Raw genomic sequence first — 16,882 nt, 5'->3', positions numbered from 1 at the left:
TGTTTTTTTTTTTATTGTAGTAATATTGCAATGGCATCACATTCATCCAGGGAAGCTTTCATTTCATTTCAGCAAATAAAGAGCAAGGTAAAAACCTAAAATCGTGAACAGGAAGCAATAAAGTAAACATGTGTTGATACAGTGGATTCAGGGGACATAGAAGTGAAAATGTACCTATGATTTGTCAACATTCCTCTAACTCAGGTTTCTTTGTTGTGAGTTTTTGAAGTATAACTCCTACAATACAGCCCAGTATAAACAGTTGAATATCTTGACTATGACTATGCAGCAATAGGTCCATGAACCTGAACATGACCGTGTAGTCCCCTGTCATATCACCCATGTTTGAGGATGTTTAAGGCCTGCAGTTGGTTTTGTTTGCTCTCTGAAGCTGGGATTATGTTACTCTTAATAATGCCCTTTTTCTGGACCAACTGTGTTCCACCTGACTCGTAGAAACATTGTCATCATGAAACTGGAATCAATGAGAATTACCCTGTCTATGTCCACCTCCATCTTACTCTTCAGGTGACCCTGCGGCAGAGGAGTGGTCACAGTGGAGTGTGTGTTCTCTCACATGTGGACAAGGCTGGCAAGTGAGGACACGATCATGCGTTTCTTCTCCCTACGGGACACTGTGCAGCGGAGCCCTGCGGGAAACGCGCATGTGCAACAACACTGCTTTCTGTCCAGGTGAACCTGGGATCATAGGCTCAGGTATGTTTGCGGAACGCTGCCTTTCACCATTGCCTGAAATCAGCGATACAATGAATGGTATATAGTAGAACAGCAAGGGGGCAGAAAATGCAATGATGTTGGGTGCTTTTTTTTCAAAACTGTGATTGACTAGAGACTTTTTCAGGCCGCCTTCCTAGCCACATGGCATGTCGGGATATGCCCCCCGCCTTTGTGACCCCAAGTAAAGACTAAAGTTACGAAAATAAATGAAAAAGGTTTAGCAGTGTTGCAAAATATTGACTAAATTAATTTGTGAATATAATGAAGCCTTGGTTTTGTATTGTTTTGTATTCTTAATGTGTAAATTTGACAAAATGCAGCTTTCAACCACATTCTCTCTTCGTAGCACCTCACTAACCCATGCAACATTTACTGGGCTATTTGCAATGTGTTAAGAAAGCTGCAAAACTGAGGAAAAATTATAACAGTGTGAAACTTTGTTACTTTTGAGGAAGGTAGGCGGTATGCGCAAACACAAACGCACACAATCACACATATGATGACACATGATATTGAACCTGCTCAGACAACATAATCTAACCATGGTGTAGCAGAAAAGTACCTACAGAATGGTTATCACATTTTGTCATTTCAATTCACACTACTGGCCAGCTGAGAGAGAGTGGGGCAGGGAGATGGACGTGACACCTAAGCTCGATGTCAGCAAGTCTATTAGACTTGCCACAGCTAAGGAGTTCATAATTTCTGAATCCTCTATCTTTAGCTCTTCTCTTTCACTTTTATTTCAGCATTGTCCTCATTTCTCTCTCTCTCTCTCTCTCTCTCTCTCTCTCTCTCTCTTTCTCTCTCTCTCTCTCTCTCTCTCTATATATATATATATATATATGTATATGTATATACTGTATATATATATATATACTGTATATATATATACACACACACACACACACACACGTACACACACAGGAGATCAAAATATTAGAGAACAAATGATTAATACTTGATTAATTCAGAATTTGATAGAATTTCCGCTGTAGCTATACCAATGCTGTACTAGCATTTTTTTTAAATAACCAAGGCACTTTATCAACAACCTTTAACAGTAACCATTGTGTCAGAAGAGACTATTTAAACAATTATTTCTTAGGGCTGTAGGATTAAAAAGAAATGTGCAAGTGTTGACGTCCTCGCTTTCGCGCCCACAGGATTTCACTAGTAATTGTAGTGGGTTTCTGGACTCTTGGCTGGCCATATCATTGTTTCACTGATAAATTGGGAGACTGAAGTGAAGGTATAATGTGTTGCCGAAGGAGGTCCACATCAACATTTGCATTCACCCTGCCATGTAGCTGTACAAGGCTCCCAACTCCTGCTGCAGAAAACATCCCCGAACCTTCCTCCTCCAAATTTAACTGACTTCTTTGCACATTTTGGTTCAGTCTTTCCCCAGTCCTTCGCTGAACATAATGTTTTCTATCAGACACAAATAAATTGACTAACTCACGTCTAGCCTAACTGTCCGCTGATGAGAGGTTTGGTCACTGAAGAGTGGGCTTTCAGTCCAAATCATCTTGAACCATGAGGCGCTGTGTGCAGAGAAAAATCCTTGCCCTATTCAGCCCTGATCTGATGAGCAACTCCACCTGCAGTGTTGAACCGATTCCCCATTGAGAGTCTTTGCATAATTATGTCCTCTTGTGCACTTGTTTTACGTGGACCACCCTCTTTGAGGGACTTCAATTTATCTGTGTCCTTGTAAAGTTTCAGTATTCTTGAAATCACAGACTTGGAACGCCCAACCTCTCTTGTAAAGGCTGAGGGGGCCTTCCCTTTGGCCTTCACCTGGACAACCTGCTGTCGCTGTGTTTCAGGCTTTTCATCTTGCAAAGTACCCAGAGCTGCCAGATAAATATCCAACAATTAAGTAAATTGTCACCAGGAGCCAGATTAAAAAACCAGAACTGTGGGGTATCTGAAAGTGTTTTTGTTATCAGTTTATCAGTTTCTGTTGAAGTGCCTTGGTTACTTAAAAAAAGTAGACAGTAAAGATAGACGGTAAAAATAACAGTATTTCAGAATGAATAAAGTATTTATAATTTGTTCTCTAATTTTAATCTTCGGTGTATTATAAGCACCGTCAATCAACCTCTAGTTTAAAACTAGTCAAAAGTATCCATAAGACACTTGGATTCATAATTAATTAAAGTCACATCCGTAATTTTATTACTGAAGAAAGAAAGAATTGTGTGTATAGGCTTGTAGCATAGACTGTATAAAAATTGGATGTAGCCTCTCCGCCAGGGTCTGTTCTCTTTACTTGATCCCAGATATTCCCCTCTGAGAGCCGCCATCTTGTCAGACTTCTCATCTCATCAAAAAAGGGCATTGATGTAACGTTGGGGGTAGGGAGATACGTCTCTCTGGCTGACGTTTACAGAATTAGCCACATTAGCTCCACTGCCCGGGAGCTAGGCTAGCAGAAGACGTTACTAGATAAATAGGAGTGGGAGTCCCGTGTCTCTAGCTGATACAACACCGCCTCAGCAAGTCGAGTGCAGGCACTACCATGTCTCTGTTGGAAATTACACCGGCTCTGGGAGTGAAGTGCAGGCTGCCAGCATTTATGATCTCTGATTTAAACTGATATTCAACACAGTACCATGCCCACAGACTTACTAACACTGACCCTCACGGCCCAAATCCCCCCACTGCTCCATAGTAGCATCTAGTGTCTGTGTCATAGATAGCAGGCTGTACTTCAAGTCATGGTGCAAGTGCGGCTAATTAATTAGCATAACAGAGCTAACGTCAACACAGTGTGTTCCTAAACCATCTGTTTGTACAGTTAATCAATAATGGTGGTAACACCACCTCAAGAATGACCGCAATCCAGGTCGAGATGACGGAGTTAGCATGCTAATCCTGACAACTAGCCTCAGGGGCGAAGTCACGGCCAGAGGCTAACTGTCACTCAAGTGGCCACACCCCTAATTATTCATAAACTTTAACTTGCAAAAAGTAAAAACTAGCTTGTTACAAAAAATATTCACCCTCCTAAGTGTTGTCATGGGAATATGATTAATAAACATACAGAATAGAATGTTTTTTTTGTAAACAAGTCCTAAGTAGACGATTGTATTCCTAATGTCTTCTTTATCATTTTGAAAGTTAAAGTTTCTTCTAGTCAGACAAGTTAGTTATATGGTAAGGATGTCCTCTTACCTTTTCTTAGCTGACAGCTTCGGCTGCACTCCAGCCTTCCTCAAAGCTGCTGTTTTCTTCCGGGTATGACGTGTTTTAAGAAAACAGCTGACCGGGCCGGGAAAAATAAAGTTCCCCGACCCAATTGTGTCCGTTTCTCGCCCTGGTGCCGCTGGCAAAGAGGGCACACCATGAACAGGGAGGAGGAGGACATGGGGCTCAATGAGAATCTGCTCTATTGTGCATCTACTCCTACTGGCCAATCAGAGAACTGCAGTTTTTGCCACTTCCGTATTGGATCAACCAGGAAGTCACTGTGGTGGGGGCTTGGCTTGAAGTCATAAAGCATCATAAAAGCATTCAAATTTACCATGAATGCCCTCATAATGCACTATAGATATGGTCTTCATGAAAAGTGTTATCAAATTAAGAAAACTGCCTGAACAAACATGGACATAAATGGATGTAAATGAATGATGATAAGCAAAGAAAACATTCAAATTGCTAACTACAGCTCTTGTAGCTTTTTGGTCAGCAGAAATTAGTTTTTCATTTTAGATGCAAAGGCAGGTTCAAAATATATTTTACCAATCAAATTAAATGTTCATATGCATACATGCTCTGCTAATGAGGGTGAGTGTATTCAACCTTTCATCTGCTTGCTACAAAAAGACAGGAGCAAAATGAAGAGCACCTCATCCATTTCTTTCCTCAGCAGCAAAACATAATCAAGCCAGATAAAGTCCCCAAGGGAACTTGTGTACCCCTCATCCTGAATAATGTGAGTGTTTCTGTGGTTTGATTGCTGGTGTAGTTCTTTAATAGATGAAATTGTGAAGTACTGCCTGTCTTGCTCTGGTTTGATTGTCTTTCCTGATTGCAATTGAAGTGAAAACCTGTCTGGCACTGGCTCTCTCCTGCCTGGCCTCTTTTCCTCCCCTGATTCACTATGCTCAGTCCCCAAACCATAGTAGACAAATAATTTACTGGTGTAGTGAGCCTCCTCACCTTTCCTACCATAAAAGCAGTCTTTAGCCTGCAAAGCAGCTAAAGTAGTTTTCAGTTTTATAAATATACTTGAGGAAGTCTGGGAGTGTGAAGTGGTATCGCAGTTTAATCCTCCTAAAGGGGATCTCCACCAATTTTACACAAGTCTGTTTGCAGGACTTGGGGTGCACTACTGGTCCTCCAGAGGAAGCTGTGTAAAGTCTGATGAATTGACAAATTATGTTACTTCAGAAGACAAGTTTGAAAAGTTGGTCAGTTGCATTATTGGTAATGTAGGTGCAAGGTTTTGACAAAGAACATCCTAGATTGTACCCACAACGTCTACATGGGCCTACCACGCAAGTATTGGGCATATTGCACAGGAATCAACACTTGGGCTTCAATACAATATAACAGATGTTACTGCGTTATTTACTTTTTACATATACTGCTAAATGTAGCTACAGGCAATAACAGCAGGGAAACCAATAATCTGGGTTCCAGATGTTAATTTTTGGATTCATACACATTCCTGTTGGAACATGTTCAGTTACATAGCTTTTGTTTTAGAACCCTTACTGTTAATTTATCACAGTAGTATGTGCCTCTATACATTATAGTCACAGGCTTCAATGAAGGAAAGTGCTAGTTGTAGTAGTGTTCATATAACCATCTGTTGACTCGTGTTGAAGCCCAAGTGTTGACACCTGCGCAGTATGCCCATGCCCTGTTGGGTACAATCTAGGAAGAAAATGTAGCCTTCTATTAAGGTTGGCAGACAGTGGGCTAGTCTCTAAGCTAACCTCTCTGATGCCAGTGGTACCTAAGAGAGTACATCAAGGGGAAATTGTAGCAATGTCCTCCTCACAGCCATTCTAATAATGACAGTGGTGGTTTTGAGGACAGACTATTAAATGACAAGTCAGGGACCATAACTTATCTGGGGACATATAACCTGAGACAGAAGCGTTACAGTTTTGGGGCCACTGCTCTCTTAATGTTAATGTCACAGCATTGGGATTAGTCATAGGGCTTTAGCTGCTAGGTTTCCTGTATAGAGCCCCAATATTGGACAATGACTTTCCACTATATGGTTAAGAGTTGTAAGTGGATGAGGAACTTTTTTATAGGAAGCATCCTCCATAAGGTGGAATAAGCTCATCCTGATTTGCTAAGCACAATGGCCCTCATTTATCAAACGAATGTACAGCAGAAAAACGTGCATACGACCATTTCCTGGCAAACTTCGGCATTTATCGATTTGGACGTGAGCGGGAGCTACGATTAAATCTCACGTCTGGTCTGAGATTGTGTACGCAAATTTCAGCCTGTGTATTTGCGGTGCAGCACAGCAAAATATGGGTGAAAATAATTAACAAAGCTCAGCTGTCATTAAGCATAAGCAGTCACATATTAAGAACAGATCAAAACGAATTCTTAAAAACGAACATTTTCTGTATGTCTGTGTGAGTTTTCCATTGGATATGCCATTGCGATTTTAGCATTTTTAGCACATGTGCGCTCTCACATGTTAGGTATGAGTCAGTTAGTGCAAAAACATAAATGAATGAAAAAAAATAAGGGAAAAGCAAAAGGAACATTTTCCTTCTCTGTCGGTGCATATGCTAATCTTGTTTTCATGCAAATGTGCCAACGCAATTTGTATGTCTAAGTGGCTCATTTTCCATTCAGTGTCGATATTAATATCCTCAGCTGCTCCTTTGATGGGATATTGGTTGCTGTGTTGTGTTCAGTTTATTATTAAAATTTTTTTCCCAACCAGTCTTCTGATGTTTCCTGATGTGGTTCTGGAGGAGTGTAGAGATACTCCTGGGATTGCCTGACTGGGATCACACCAAATTCAAGTAGACTGGGAATGTGGGGGTGGTAGCAAAGAGACATAAAAGTGTTTAATGAACTTGATGAGGCTGACTTTTTAAATAATTTTATTTTTTTTATTTTTACTTGACTTAATTTGGAGTAGAATCTACATGCTTGTTTGAGTTGTTGATCTATTTGCTGCTGGATTCAAGCCTTATCTTCCCTCTGATCCAATGGAGAGTCATCAACAAACAAATTGTACAGTACACAGAGGCAGACACACAAGTGCACGCACTAATCAAGATTTTTAAGTCATTTGAACTCTAAATCAAGTCACTAAAATCACATTTTTTTTAACTCAAATGCCAATGATGTTGCCAATGCGCTTGCTCTAAAATCAAACAACTCCAGTATCAGTTTTAGAGGCACAGTTCATGCATATGAGCATGAGTTGTGCCTTTCAACCCTGATGTTCAAAATTTGGCGGACAGTCACGCCAACTTCCTGATTTATCTGAAGGATCTGTGAATGAAATGTTTTTAACCAACATCCTATATTCTCTTTCATAAGCATTAACTTGCAATCACAAATCTAAGGCACACAGGCACAAGTTAGCACACACTCACAGCTTTTCTCCGAGTATCCTAAGGTGGGGAGAGCGCAGTCTGCATGCTTAATTTTTGTTTGCCAGAATTTTTTTTTTCTATTTATTTGTTTGTGCACAACTTAGGACTTAGAAGTATGGGTGTGTTATGAGTGTGAGTGTAGGTGGATATGTCTCTGGGCACATCTCTGTGCATGTGTGTATGTCTGTGTGTTTGCACGAGTTAGGGAACATCAAAGAAAAGTAGCTTGGACAGAAAGCCAATGAAGTGAAAATGGACATTTTTTCATGGGTAAAACTCCTAAATTAAGGTGAAACAGATAATCAATTTTAAGTAATGGTATAGGTCTTGAGAAAGCAAATTAGGCAGTAATTGTTCCGGCAAATTAACTTTTTTTTTCTTTTTTTTTTTTTTAAATATGCACTTAAGTATAAGGCGCTCATGCTTCAAAGCATACAAAGGGAAGCAGTACCCCTGTGTTCTATTTAGCTACTGCTCATTTGCCATAGATTCAGTGACATTTAAAACATGGAGCGGAACAATGGTGCATTATGAATACAGTATGTCTGGCTCAGTGCGTAGTTAAACGCTGCAACATCACACTTCCAGTAATCATTCAAGCAAAAGACTGAGGGTACATGCAAGGATGCAGTCATGAACTCATGGTAGATTAATGCAGATGGTGAACACACAAAATAAGACACACAGGCTAATACGTAGTTTTAAATAATGCATTCATGCTGTGCTATGACCCGGATAAAATTGCTGGCAATGACAATAATGATTAGGATCAACATGATACATGTGTCCTGTTGTAGAATACTGTTCGGAAAAAGCCAGAAATAAGAAGTTAAATGTGGATATCTTCATCCAGCATTTATCATTAAATGTAAGTACATGCAATAATTAGATAGATTTTAAAGATATGTATCAAAGTCTAGCATCCTCATTATGCACAGCCTTATTCTCTGTGGTGCTATGAATGTGTACTAAGTGTGTATGCATATGCTTATATAAAGCCGGTTGGCGGCATGGATATTTATCTTCTCTTATCTGAGCTTGTATTTGCATCAGAAAGCCTGGCCAGAGTAAATGAGTACTTTTTTTTTTTTGTACATTTTTCAGCTCTATTTTTTCATTTACCTCTCCCCAGTGCTGACTTTCTAGAGTTCATGAACTTGATTTTGTGACCGAGTGTTAAGAGACACAGATCTGTCACTTTATGGTTTAGCGCAGATCCGTTATTTTTTTCTATGCTTGCTGGAAACATGCTCTTTTCCACCTCCCTCTGCGACTGCAACCCTAATGGAATGTGCAAAGTATTGTATGTTAATGTAGTTGATGGTATCAAGATAGAAGACATACTAATAATAATAATTGCTCGTTGTTGCTGCTTTGTTTATGGCTGGAAATATCACTCGATGGGGAGTATTTACCTGGTAACCAATAGGCGGTGAAATACAATCACATTTTTAAAGGAAAAAAAGGAAACTACAGTTCGAGGAACACATTCCTAGAACACCTTGTCTTTTAACTAACCTAAACCTTAACCCCTTGTAGCTGCCAACTTAAAGGGGACATATGCTAATGTCCATGTTCATAATTGAATTTTGGGTATCTTGTAGAATATGTTTACATGATTCCATGTTCAAATAAGACAATTTTCCTTAAACTGTGGAAGTTTCACCCTCTGTCTGAAATGACTGTAACAGCATTGTAGCAGCTTATATATATATATACAGCATACAGTAAAACTTCAGCCTACTCTATTGCAGGAAGTATATAGTATAGCTTTAATTTGCTTCTCTGTTTTTTCCACTGCCCCCATCTCTAATTGATATTTTCTCTTTTAACGTGTCCCAAAGCTGTTTCAAGCTTTATTTTATAGGCAAGTTGATTGGCTTTGCACAGTCAGACTTCTGATACACTTGTACACTTGGTTTGAGAGATGGAGATTTGATTCAGATGAATTAATAATGTCTTAAAAGCAATCGTGTGTTGTAGTAAAACCAATAGAAGGTGCAAAATAACAGAATTCTTGATTGAATTGTATTTTTTTTAGCTTGGTATTGTATAAAGTTCCCTTTGTCTCCTGAGAAGCTTTGCATTTTAGGATGATAAAGAAATCTGTTTGCACTTTGAATATGATGTTTTACTATCATCATGATTTATTAAATTGAATAATTTAGTCATTGTTTTAACGCTTTATACCAAAATATATTGGCTGACATACTTCAGCACACTACAGTACAACATGCTGTACTAAAATATTTCACTTCAGTAACAACAGGCTCCACAGCCAAAACTTTCCCAGTGGGTTGTGCGAAAATTAAATTTCAAAGCAATTATTTTTTTTTTACTTGGTAAGGGTTGAACCCTTTGAAATGGTGTGTTTAAAAGAAATACTATTGGGACTGGTTATTCATTGTTGGCTACAGTATGACTCACAAACCCCACAATTAATGTCAGATGCAATAATAAAAAGTTCAGGATTGGGTTACGCCCGCTATTTGTAAATCCATTACGACGTTCATGTATCGAATTATTCTTAAAGTCTTAGTAACTACTTGTGAGTTTCAAATTCTCTCACACCATTAAAACTTAAGACCAAGACTTCAGTTTGTTAGTTTGTGATAAATGTGTCCAATGGGTTACCAGGAAGTTACTGCAGCATCATGAGCTATTGAATATCTTTGAGTGTGTGACACTATTATGCTGGGAACTCTTTCCCTGTGTGCATATTCCAGTAAGAGAATACGAGGGACACCGTTGGAGTTTCACTTATTTTATATAAATACAAACCTTTTTAGCCGCTAGCGGCGTACACACATGCGTAAACACGCTCAAGGACCCCAACAACATAGCTGTCCCATATACAGCCTGACCCAATAACGGCGAACTAAAAGATGCATGACTAAATATTAAAACACTTAAATCAGATTATATTCAACAAATTAACATCTTATTAACCTGTATTTGCATACTCTTAAGGGAATGTATAACATGAGCTGTCACATAAGTAAATTATATTAAACCTAACATGAGTTAATAGTATTCAAATGTTTCAGAGGAAGTGAAAAATATCTGATTATGCTAACTTAGCCGATGCTATTTGCTTAACTACAAAAGTTGATGTATTAGGTTTTTTAGGGGGAAACTTCTTTAATATCATAATTAAACAGCCTTCTAACCAAGTTCCTGTTTGATATATCGTCCATAATACATATTAGCAAGCTAACTTGAGCTTTGTCAGATGGTTTCATTTAGTTATGCAACACTAACAAATGAAGCTGTAGCACAAGTTCAGTCAGGGAGACTATCTTCTGCATGGCATCTCACTGCCTATACTGCTATCATACTGGAACTTTACGCAACCCCCCATTCCAATCACTGCCAGTCTTCACTGAGTCATCACCAGCTTCATCATTTCTTCAGCCTCATCAGCCACCACCACCACTAGTGTCTGGAATCCATGGGGGGTTTATATGGATGCAGCACTGGGCAGTCGCCCCTTGATTACTGATCTCCCTGTAGTGTCCATGTGCCAAAGACTTTTGCTGCTATAACTATCTCATAACCATCTGCATGGAATCATAGACTTTCTTTTGCAACTGACTATCTCATATAATCTGCTTAAATAATACACATTCATTTTTCTCCATTCACTTGCCTCTCTTGATTGAAGGTAGGATGCATATATATTAATAATACAAACTTATCTTATCTTGATGTAAGATTTTCTTTGGGTGGTGGAGCAGTTTACATCTGCACTAAGTTAAGACAAATTATGATGCTGAGTTTTAACATACAGTATATAACAACTGGTGCAACAGGCTCAGAAAGGCCGTTTTCCTAGTATTCAGCTTACTTGGAAAAAGCATGTATTACAATTCACAGTATAATAACAGACAGAGACAGAAATGCCAATCAATAGATGTGACCCTGATGCTTTTTTTTCTCTCTTCAACATATATCCACTTTGTACAGCAGTGTAAAGAGAGACTGTTACCATGTTTTCCTTAATTTAAGGATATCTCACTATCTCACTATTTACCAGCTCTCCATATCTCTACTTTTTAATACCGCCGTCCTCTCCTTCTCTCTCAGCCATCTACTCCTGCTCCTCTGAGCCTTCCTTCACAGGGTAGACTTAATTATTTATCGCCATGATTTATTTAGCTTTCCTCAACATAGGACCAGCAATCTCCCTCCTGCTGTCTCTAACTTTCTCTCCCTCTCTCTGTCCCTACCTGTCTCTATATCTTGCTTTATTTCTTCTGTCATTTCTCCAAATCGGTTCCCCAACTTTCTTCCAGCTCTTTTAACATAGCTTAATCTCCTCTGGAATCTGGCTGATTATTTATTTTCAAAACAGCCTGCTCCCTTTTTTGGCCTCAAAGTCTTTACAACTTTGAGCCTGAATCTTTTGTGTTCTTTCAAATTTGCCTATAATCTCTTTTTGTCATGATCAGCCATTTTTATTCTCTCCTATCTTGACAATGACTGGTCCTATCAGTCATCTCTTACTTCTTTGGAGTCTACTGTTGAAGATTTCTTTAGTTATTTGTTTTCCTCTATTATCTTCCTTTATTCCCTATAATTTCAGGACAAGCCTCTCTGGGTGATTATTGCAATGATTATTGTGTGTGTGTGTACATTTTTTTTCTCTTACATGGCAACACAGCTGAAACATTGGTCAAGTAGACATAATTTTTGCAAGAACTAGCTTTTAAGATCTTGAAGTCACATTAATATCCTTTAGTCTTTCTATGCAACTCTGCTGCTCATTTGTTCTATTGTGACGCATTTCACCCTCATCTGTTGCTAAAATCAGGTGAGATTTGCAATTATGGGATAAAAAAAGGAATGAGGAGAAACACAGTTAATATTTAAATTGTGAGAAGTCCTTTGGTTCACTCTGCACAGTTACTTAAAACTCTAATAATTTAACAAGTGAACGTACCACATTCATATCCGTGTCATGACTCAAGCTGCATGACTTCAAATGCAAGTGTCCATTCCTAACCTCCATTTTCTTTCATGTAGCAACATGTAAGTGCAGCTCCATTCACAGTGTTCTTTTTCCATTGGAACTGGAATGTTTTTGTTGAGGTCAGAAGATCAACTACTTTCCTGTTTGTTTTGGGGAATGTGGTCAGACTCAATTCAAAATCTTATGTTTTTCTCATTCTCTAACCCTCTTGCCTGCGATGGGATGCTCCAACCCCTCCCTTCCTCATTCCTCATCCCCATGTTGTGCGTGTGTTTGTGGGTGTTCGCAGTGCATGGGCTGTGGGAGGAGTGGTCGTTATGGAGTCTGTGCTCTGTGACCTGTGGGCGGGGCTCCAGGACGCGAAACAGGAAGTGTGTGAACGGAAGCGGGGCCTTGGCTTGTGGACGGCCCGAGATTCAGACCAAACTCTGCAACATAGCAGTGTGTCCTGGTTAGTACCATCCCCTTTTACATGATGCACCTTTCATGCATGACTTCTTCTTTTTCTTCCAAAAAACTAAAATCAAAACAAAAAATTTTCATCCATATGCATTTCTTTCTGGCTAATGCTGCATTCATGTCACTTCATGCATATTATAATTAAGAGCATCTCAGTAGGAAAAAAACTATACATGAAACCGTGAAAAGAGCTATAAAGGTTTCAACAAACTGCTGCAAAAATTGCTACAGAGCTACCATTGCCGTCAATTTCATCTGAATAAAATTCAACTTTGATGACAATACTAATTCAGCTAAATAAAATTGCTTTATTGACTGTTGTAATGTGTTGACAAGCTCTGTATCACCAGTGATCTGAGTATGTATTTGTTTTACTGTTGTCTTTATTAAGTTTTAGTCACGTTAGCAACCCAGACTGAAACATCTGATCAACTATTAGATTTATTGCCATGAAATTTTGTACCGACATTCACTGTCCCCAAAGGATGAAGCCTAAAGACTTTGTTCATCCCCTTACTTTTCCTCCAGTGGCACTATAAGGTTGAGATTTGTTTTGAGTGAATTATTTTGACAATATTGGATGGATTTCTTAGTTACAAATACCCATGCCCTCCCCAAGCTGTAACCTCAAAAAACAAAGTAAAGGCGGAACTGGCTTCAAAACTGTTTGCAAAAACAAGTCTGATTGTATAGATAGAGTATATAAGAAAATTACCCTACTTCGCATTCGATTTATTACCTCAGTAAATATTATATATATATTTTCCTAATGAGATTATGGTCTTAATTGCTAGTTTCAAGTCTTCTTCACTACAACATGATGTTCATTTATAAAATATGGTTCCATATAGAGTTTTTAGAGCAAAGTGTTACAAGTCACAGGTGTGTGACAAGTTGCTGCCCTGGTGACTGCATAGTGTCCTCAGGTTGTCCATCAGATCCACCCCTTGCGCCTCCCTAGCTCCACCCTCTCATCCAAATATGGTAATTTATGGCTTTAAAAAAACAAGATGGTGATAGCCAAAATGACAAACTTGAGGCGTCAAACCAGTAGCTCACAAAGCAATGGGTGACGTTGTGGTGGCTACGTCAACTTGGTTCATATAGTGTCTATGGTCCTCATTTAGGATAAATTGTAATAACTGTGGTCACTTGCATCCTGATAAACGACCAGTCATGGTGTTTGTGCTAATAGTCAAATGTTAGCATGCTAACATGTTAAACTGAGATATTAAACATAATATTAGCGTTGTCATTGTGAGCATGTTAGTTTTTTGCGATTATCATTTAGCCTAGTGCCCCAGTGTCCTTAAGTACAGTCCAAGCCCCAACTACAGTGATTTCCAGGTTGATCCAATAAGGAACTGCCAAAAATTGCAGTTTGCCCAGTCGCCACTAGGAGCAGGTTTCATATAGAGCAATTTATCATTGACCTTAGCCTTGGGGCGCACTCACACTGTCCTTCTGTACCAGGCCAAAACCGTTTTTTCAGCTAAAGCCTAGTACGTTTAAGCAGTGTGAGTGCACCCGTTCCGCGCATAACTGCGGACAGTGGGCCGTCCACGTCCGCCCGCTTGAAAGAGGTGGGCTTTGGTAGAGCCGTTTGCACATGTACGAGCACGAGCGTGCGCACGTGTACGAGCACGAGCACGAGCCCTACTGCGGGAGCGGTATGTGCGCCTGTTCGGTCATAGAAAATAGAACGATGGACCATGCGCGGACATTTAACAACAACAACAATGGCGGTGAAAGGTTCACGTTGGTGTGATGCGAAGGTGGAGTGTTTACTGCAGATTTTGGTCGGATGAAAATATTCAAAAACAGTCGACAAGACGCACAAAAACTCCGAGGTCTGTGGAAAGATTTGTAAACAAAGCCACACACACGCTATCAATGCGTGTGACGTGTTACAGCATGATGGCGTATGGACAGCAAGAAGCATTTGCGCTAGGCCCTGGCAGTGTGAGTACAAACGGGGCTGGGGCGCGGGGGGAGAGGGAGGGGGGACAAGTACCCTAAAGCACGGGGCGCGGTGCGGAAGGACAGTGTGAGTGCGCCCTTAGACTTTTCTTTATTGATCCCTTTCAGATGACTACCGCAAGAAAATTGAGTTTCCAGCAGCTTACAAAAACACAAGAGAGGTAAAAAAAAAAATACAGGATAAGATAAACAATAAACTCTTAACTAGATAAATACAGAAAATATACAAAAATAAACAGTAAACAATAAACTCTTAGTCAAATATGTATGAAGTAGATGTCAGAATACAGTTAAAAAAGAATTTGCGGAGAATGAAATCATATATGTTAAATGTAGAGAAAATGTAGAAGATAAAATATGTATTACTGTATATGACAGAAATGAGCAGTAAGATTAAATTATCGCACTTAAGTGGTGGATTAAGTTATTGCACAAAAAAAAGAAGATACGTGTCCAGGTTTGTAAGAGTAGATTATTAATTGCACAGTGAGTGGCTCCCACTCCTTCCCTTTTGTCCTCTTTATTTCCTCCTCCCCCAGAGTGAGGAGCTGTAGTTTGATGGCCTGATGGACAAATGAGTTCTTGAGCCTGTTGGTCCTACACTTGGGCAGGAGCAGCCTTCCACTGAACAGGCTCCTCTGGTTGCTGATGACGGTGTGCAGGGGGTGGCTGGCATTGTCCATAATGTCCAGCAGTTTGTCCACTGTCCTCCTCTCTGCCACCTTCACCAGTGCGTTCAGTTTCATGCTGACCACAGAGCCGGCCAGATCCGTTTATCCAGTCTGGAGTTGTCCTTCTTGGATATGCTTGCATGGTTAATCGGGCCAGAGCCGTAAAGTGAAGATGGCCTTTCCCTACCTATGGCCCCCTTGCCTGGGATTTTTAACTCTGCCTTCATTTCCATCTAAGCTACACACCTATACATTTTTGTGACTATGGCGTGCATAGATGCAGCACTGTCATGGTGACAAAATATGTCCACTCAAAACCAGCCACAGTAGGTGACTCCAGGACCACATGTTGCCATGATGAAACACACACACAAACAAACAAAACAAAACAAAACAGACAAAACAATCCCAGCATTGCTCTCACCGCTGGCAATAATGAACACTTCCAATTCTGAATAGTGGGAACTTTTCACCATACTTCCTGGCCTGGTGACATGGCGTGACTGCAGCATAATCCCCGGCATAATTTTCCTGTCTACTCATGCTCTCTGCTTAAACTCCTGCATCCTCACAAGAGTTTTTGAGATCCATATTCATCTGTGGTCCACCATGGGATTCCTGCCCAACTTTCAGCTATCCTGAGTGCTCATAACCTAGCAAAGCCTTTAGGTTGGACTCCTATGCTTCCTCCATGGTTGACTTGGTTTAGATTGCTGAGCAGTCCTTCAATGGAGCTCTTCTTCTTCAGCTATTGTCTCTGAGATTACCTGTTAGGCCTATACCTTGTCAAGAACAGCTACAAGTCTGGTGTCAAGGGTACCTTGACTTTATTCCAATGTGGCTCAGACTGTCCAGTTGAAACATCTTTATCAGGCTGCATTGGAGTGGAAAAGGACAGATTGAAATAACGTCTCAATAGAGCAGACTCAGAAAAAACAGTGGGGCGGGTTTTGACCAAGAACTGCCGTAGCCTATCACAGAGCAGCTTTCTAGATACAGACCTCAACATATCTGCTGAGATGCAAATACTAACTCATTCGCATGTATTCATTGGATAGGGCACCGTTTAAATCTAGCGCAAAGGGACAGCATTTTTGCATTTTAAGACCTCAAGTATACTCCAGGCACTTGCCACTGTGCAATTTTCATTTTGTATTTCAAGTGTCCCTTTAGAAAACCACTTACTTTAAAAGCATTGACATTAGAAAAGAATATTAATTTCAGTGATTTAATCTGGTACATGCTTTCTGTGCTGGCAGAATGTAAATGGTTTCTTCATAACATTGGAATAATGGCATTAATGGACACACAGACAGTAAAACATAAGACTACAAAATTGTCGGCTGCTTTCTCAATAATAAAACCTTTTTATTTCCTGAATTGATTTCAGTCCGACTGAGAGTGTGTGCTTGTACAATATGTAATCACTCACAGACTAAGCAATTATCACAGGGTAAGTGCTTTAT

At 39.8% G+C, this 16,882-nt stretch overlaps 1 protein-coding gene across 1 annotated transcript in view; it reads left to right on the top strand.

The window, feature by feature from the left end:
• Positions 1-16,882, top strand: part of adgrb2 (adhesion G protein-coupled receptor B2) — a gene marked incomplete at both ends in the record, with an annotated part of 161,663 nt that overhangs the window by 47,535 nt on the left and 97,246 nt on the right. The window contains 2 exons of the mRNA XM_083925470.1: positions 529-717; positions 12,596-12,757. Coding sequence (XP_083781596.1) covers positions 529-717; positions 12,596-12,757 — 351 coding nt within the window. The remainder of the gene's footprint in view (positions 1-528; positions 718-12,595; positions 12,758-16,882) is intronic.

This window comes from Echiichthys vipera (genome assembly GCF_963691815.1).
Source record: "Echiichthys vipera genome assembly, chromosome: 13".
Taxonomy (NCBI): Eukaryota; Metazoa; Chordata; class Actinopteri; order Perciformes; family Trachinidae; genus Echiichthys; species Echiichthys vipera.
The sequence above is the reverse complement of the archived record's forward strand: the minus strand, read 5'-3'. Positions and strand labels throughout refer to the sequence as shown.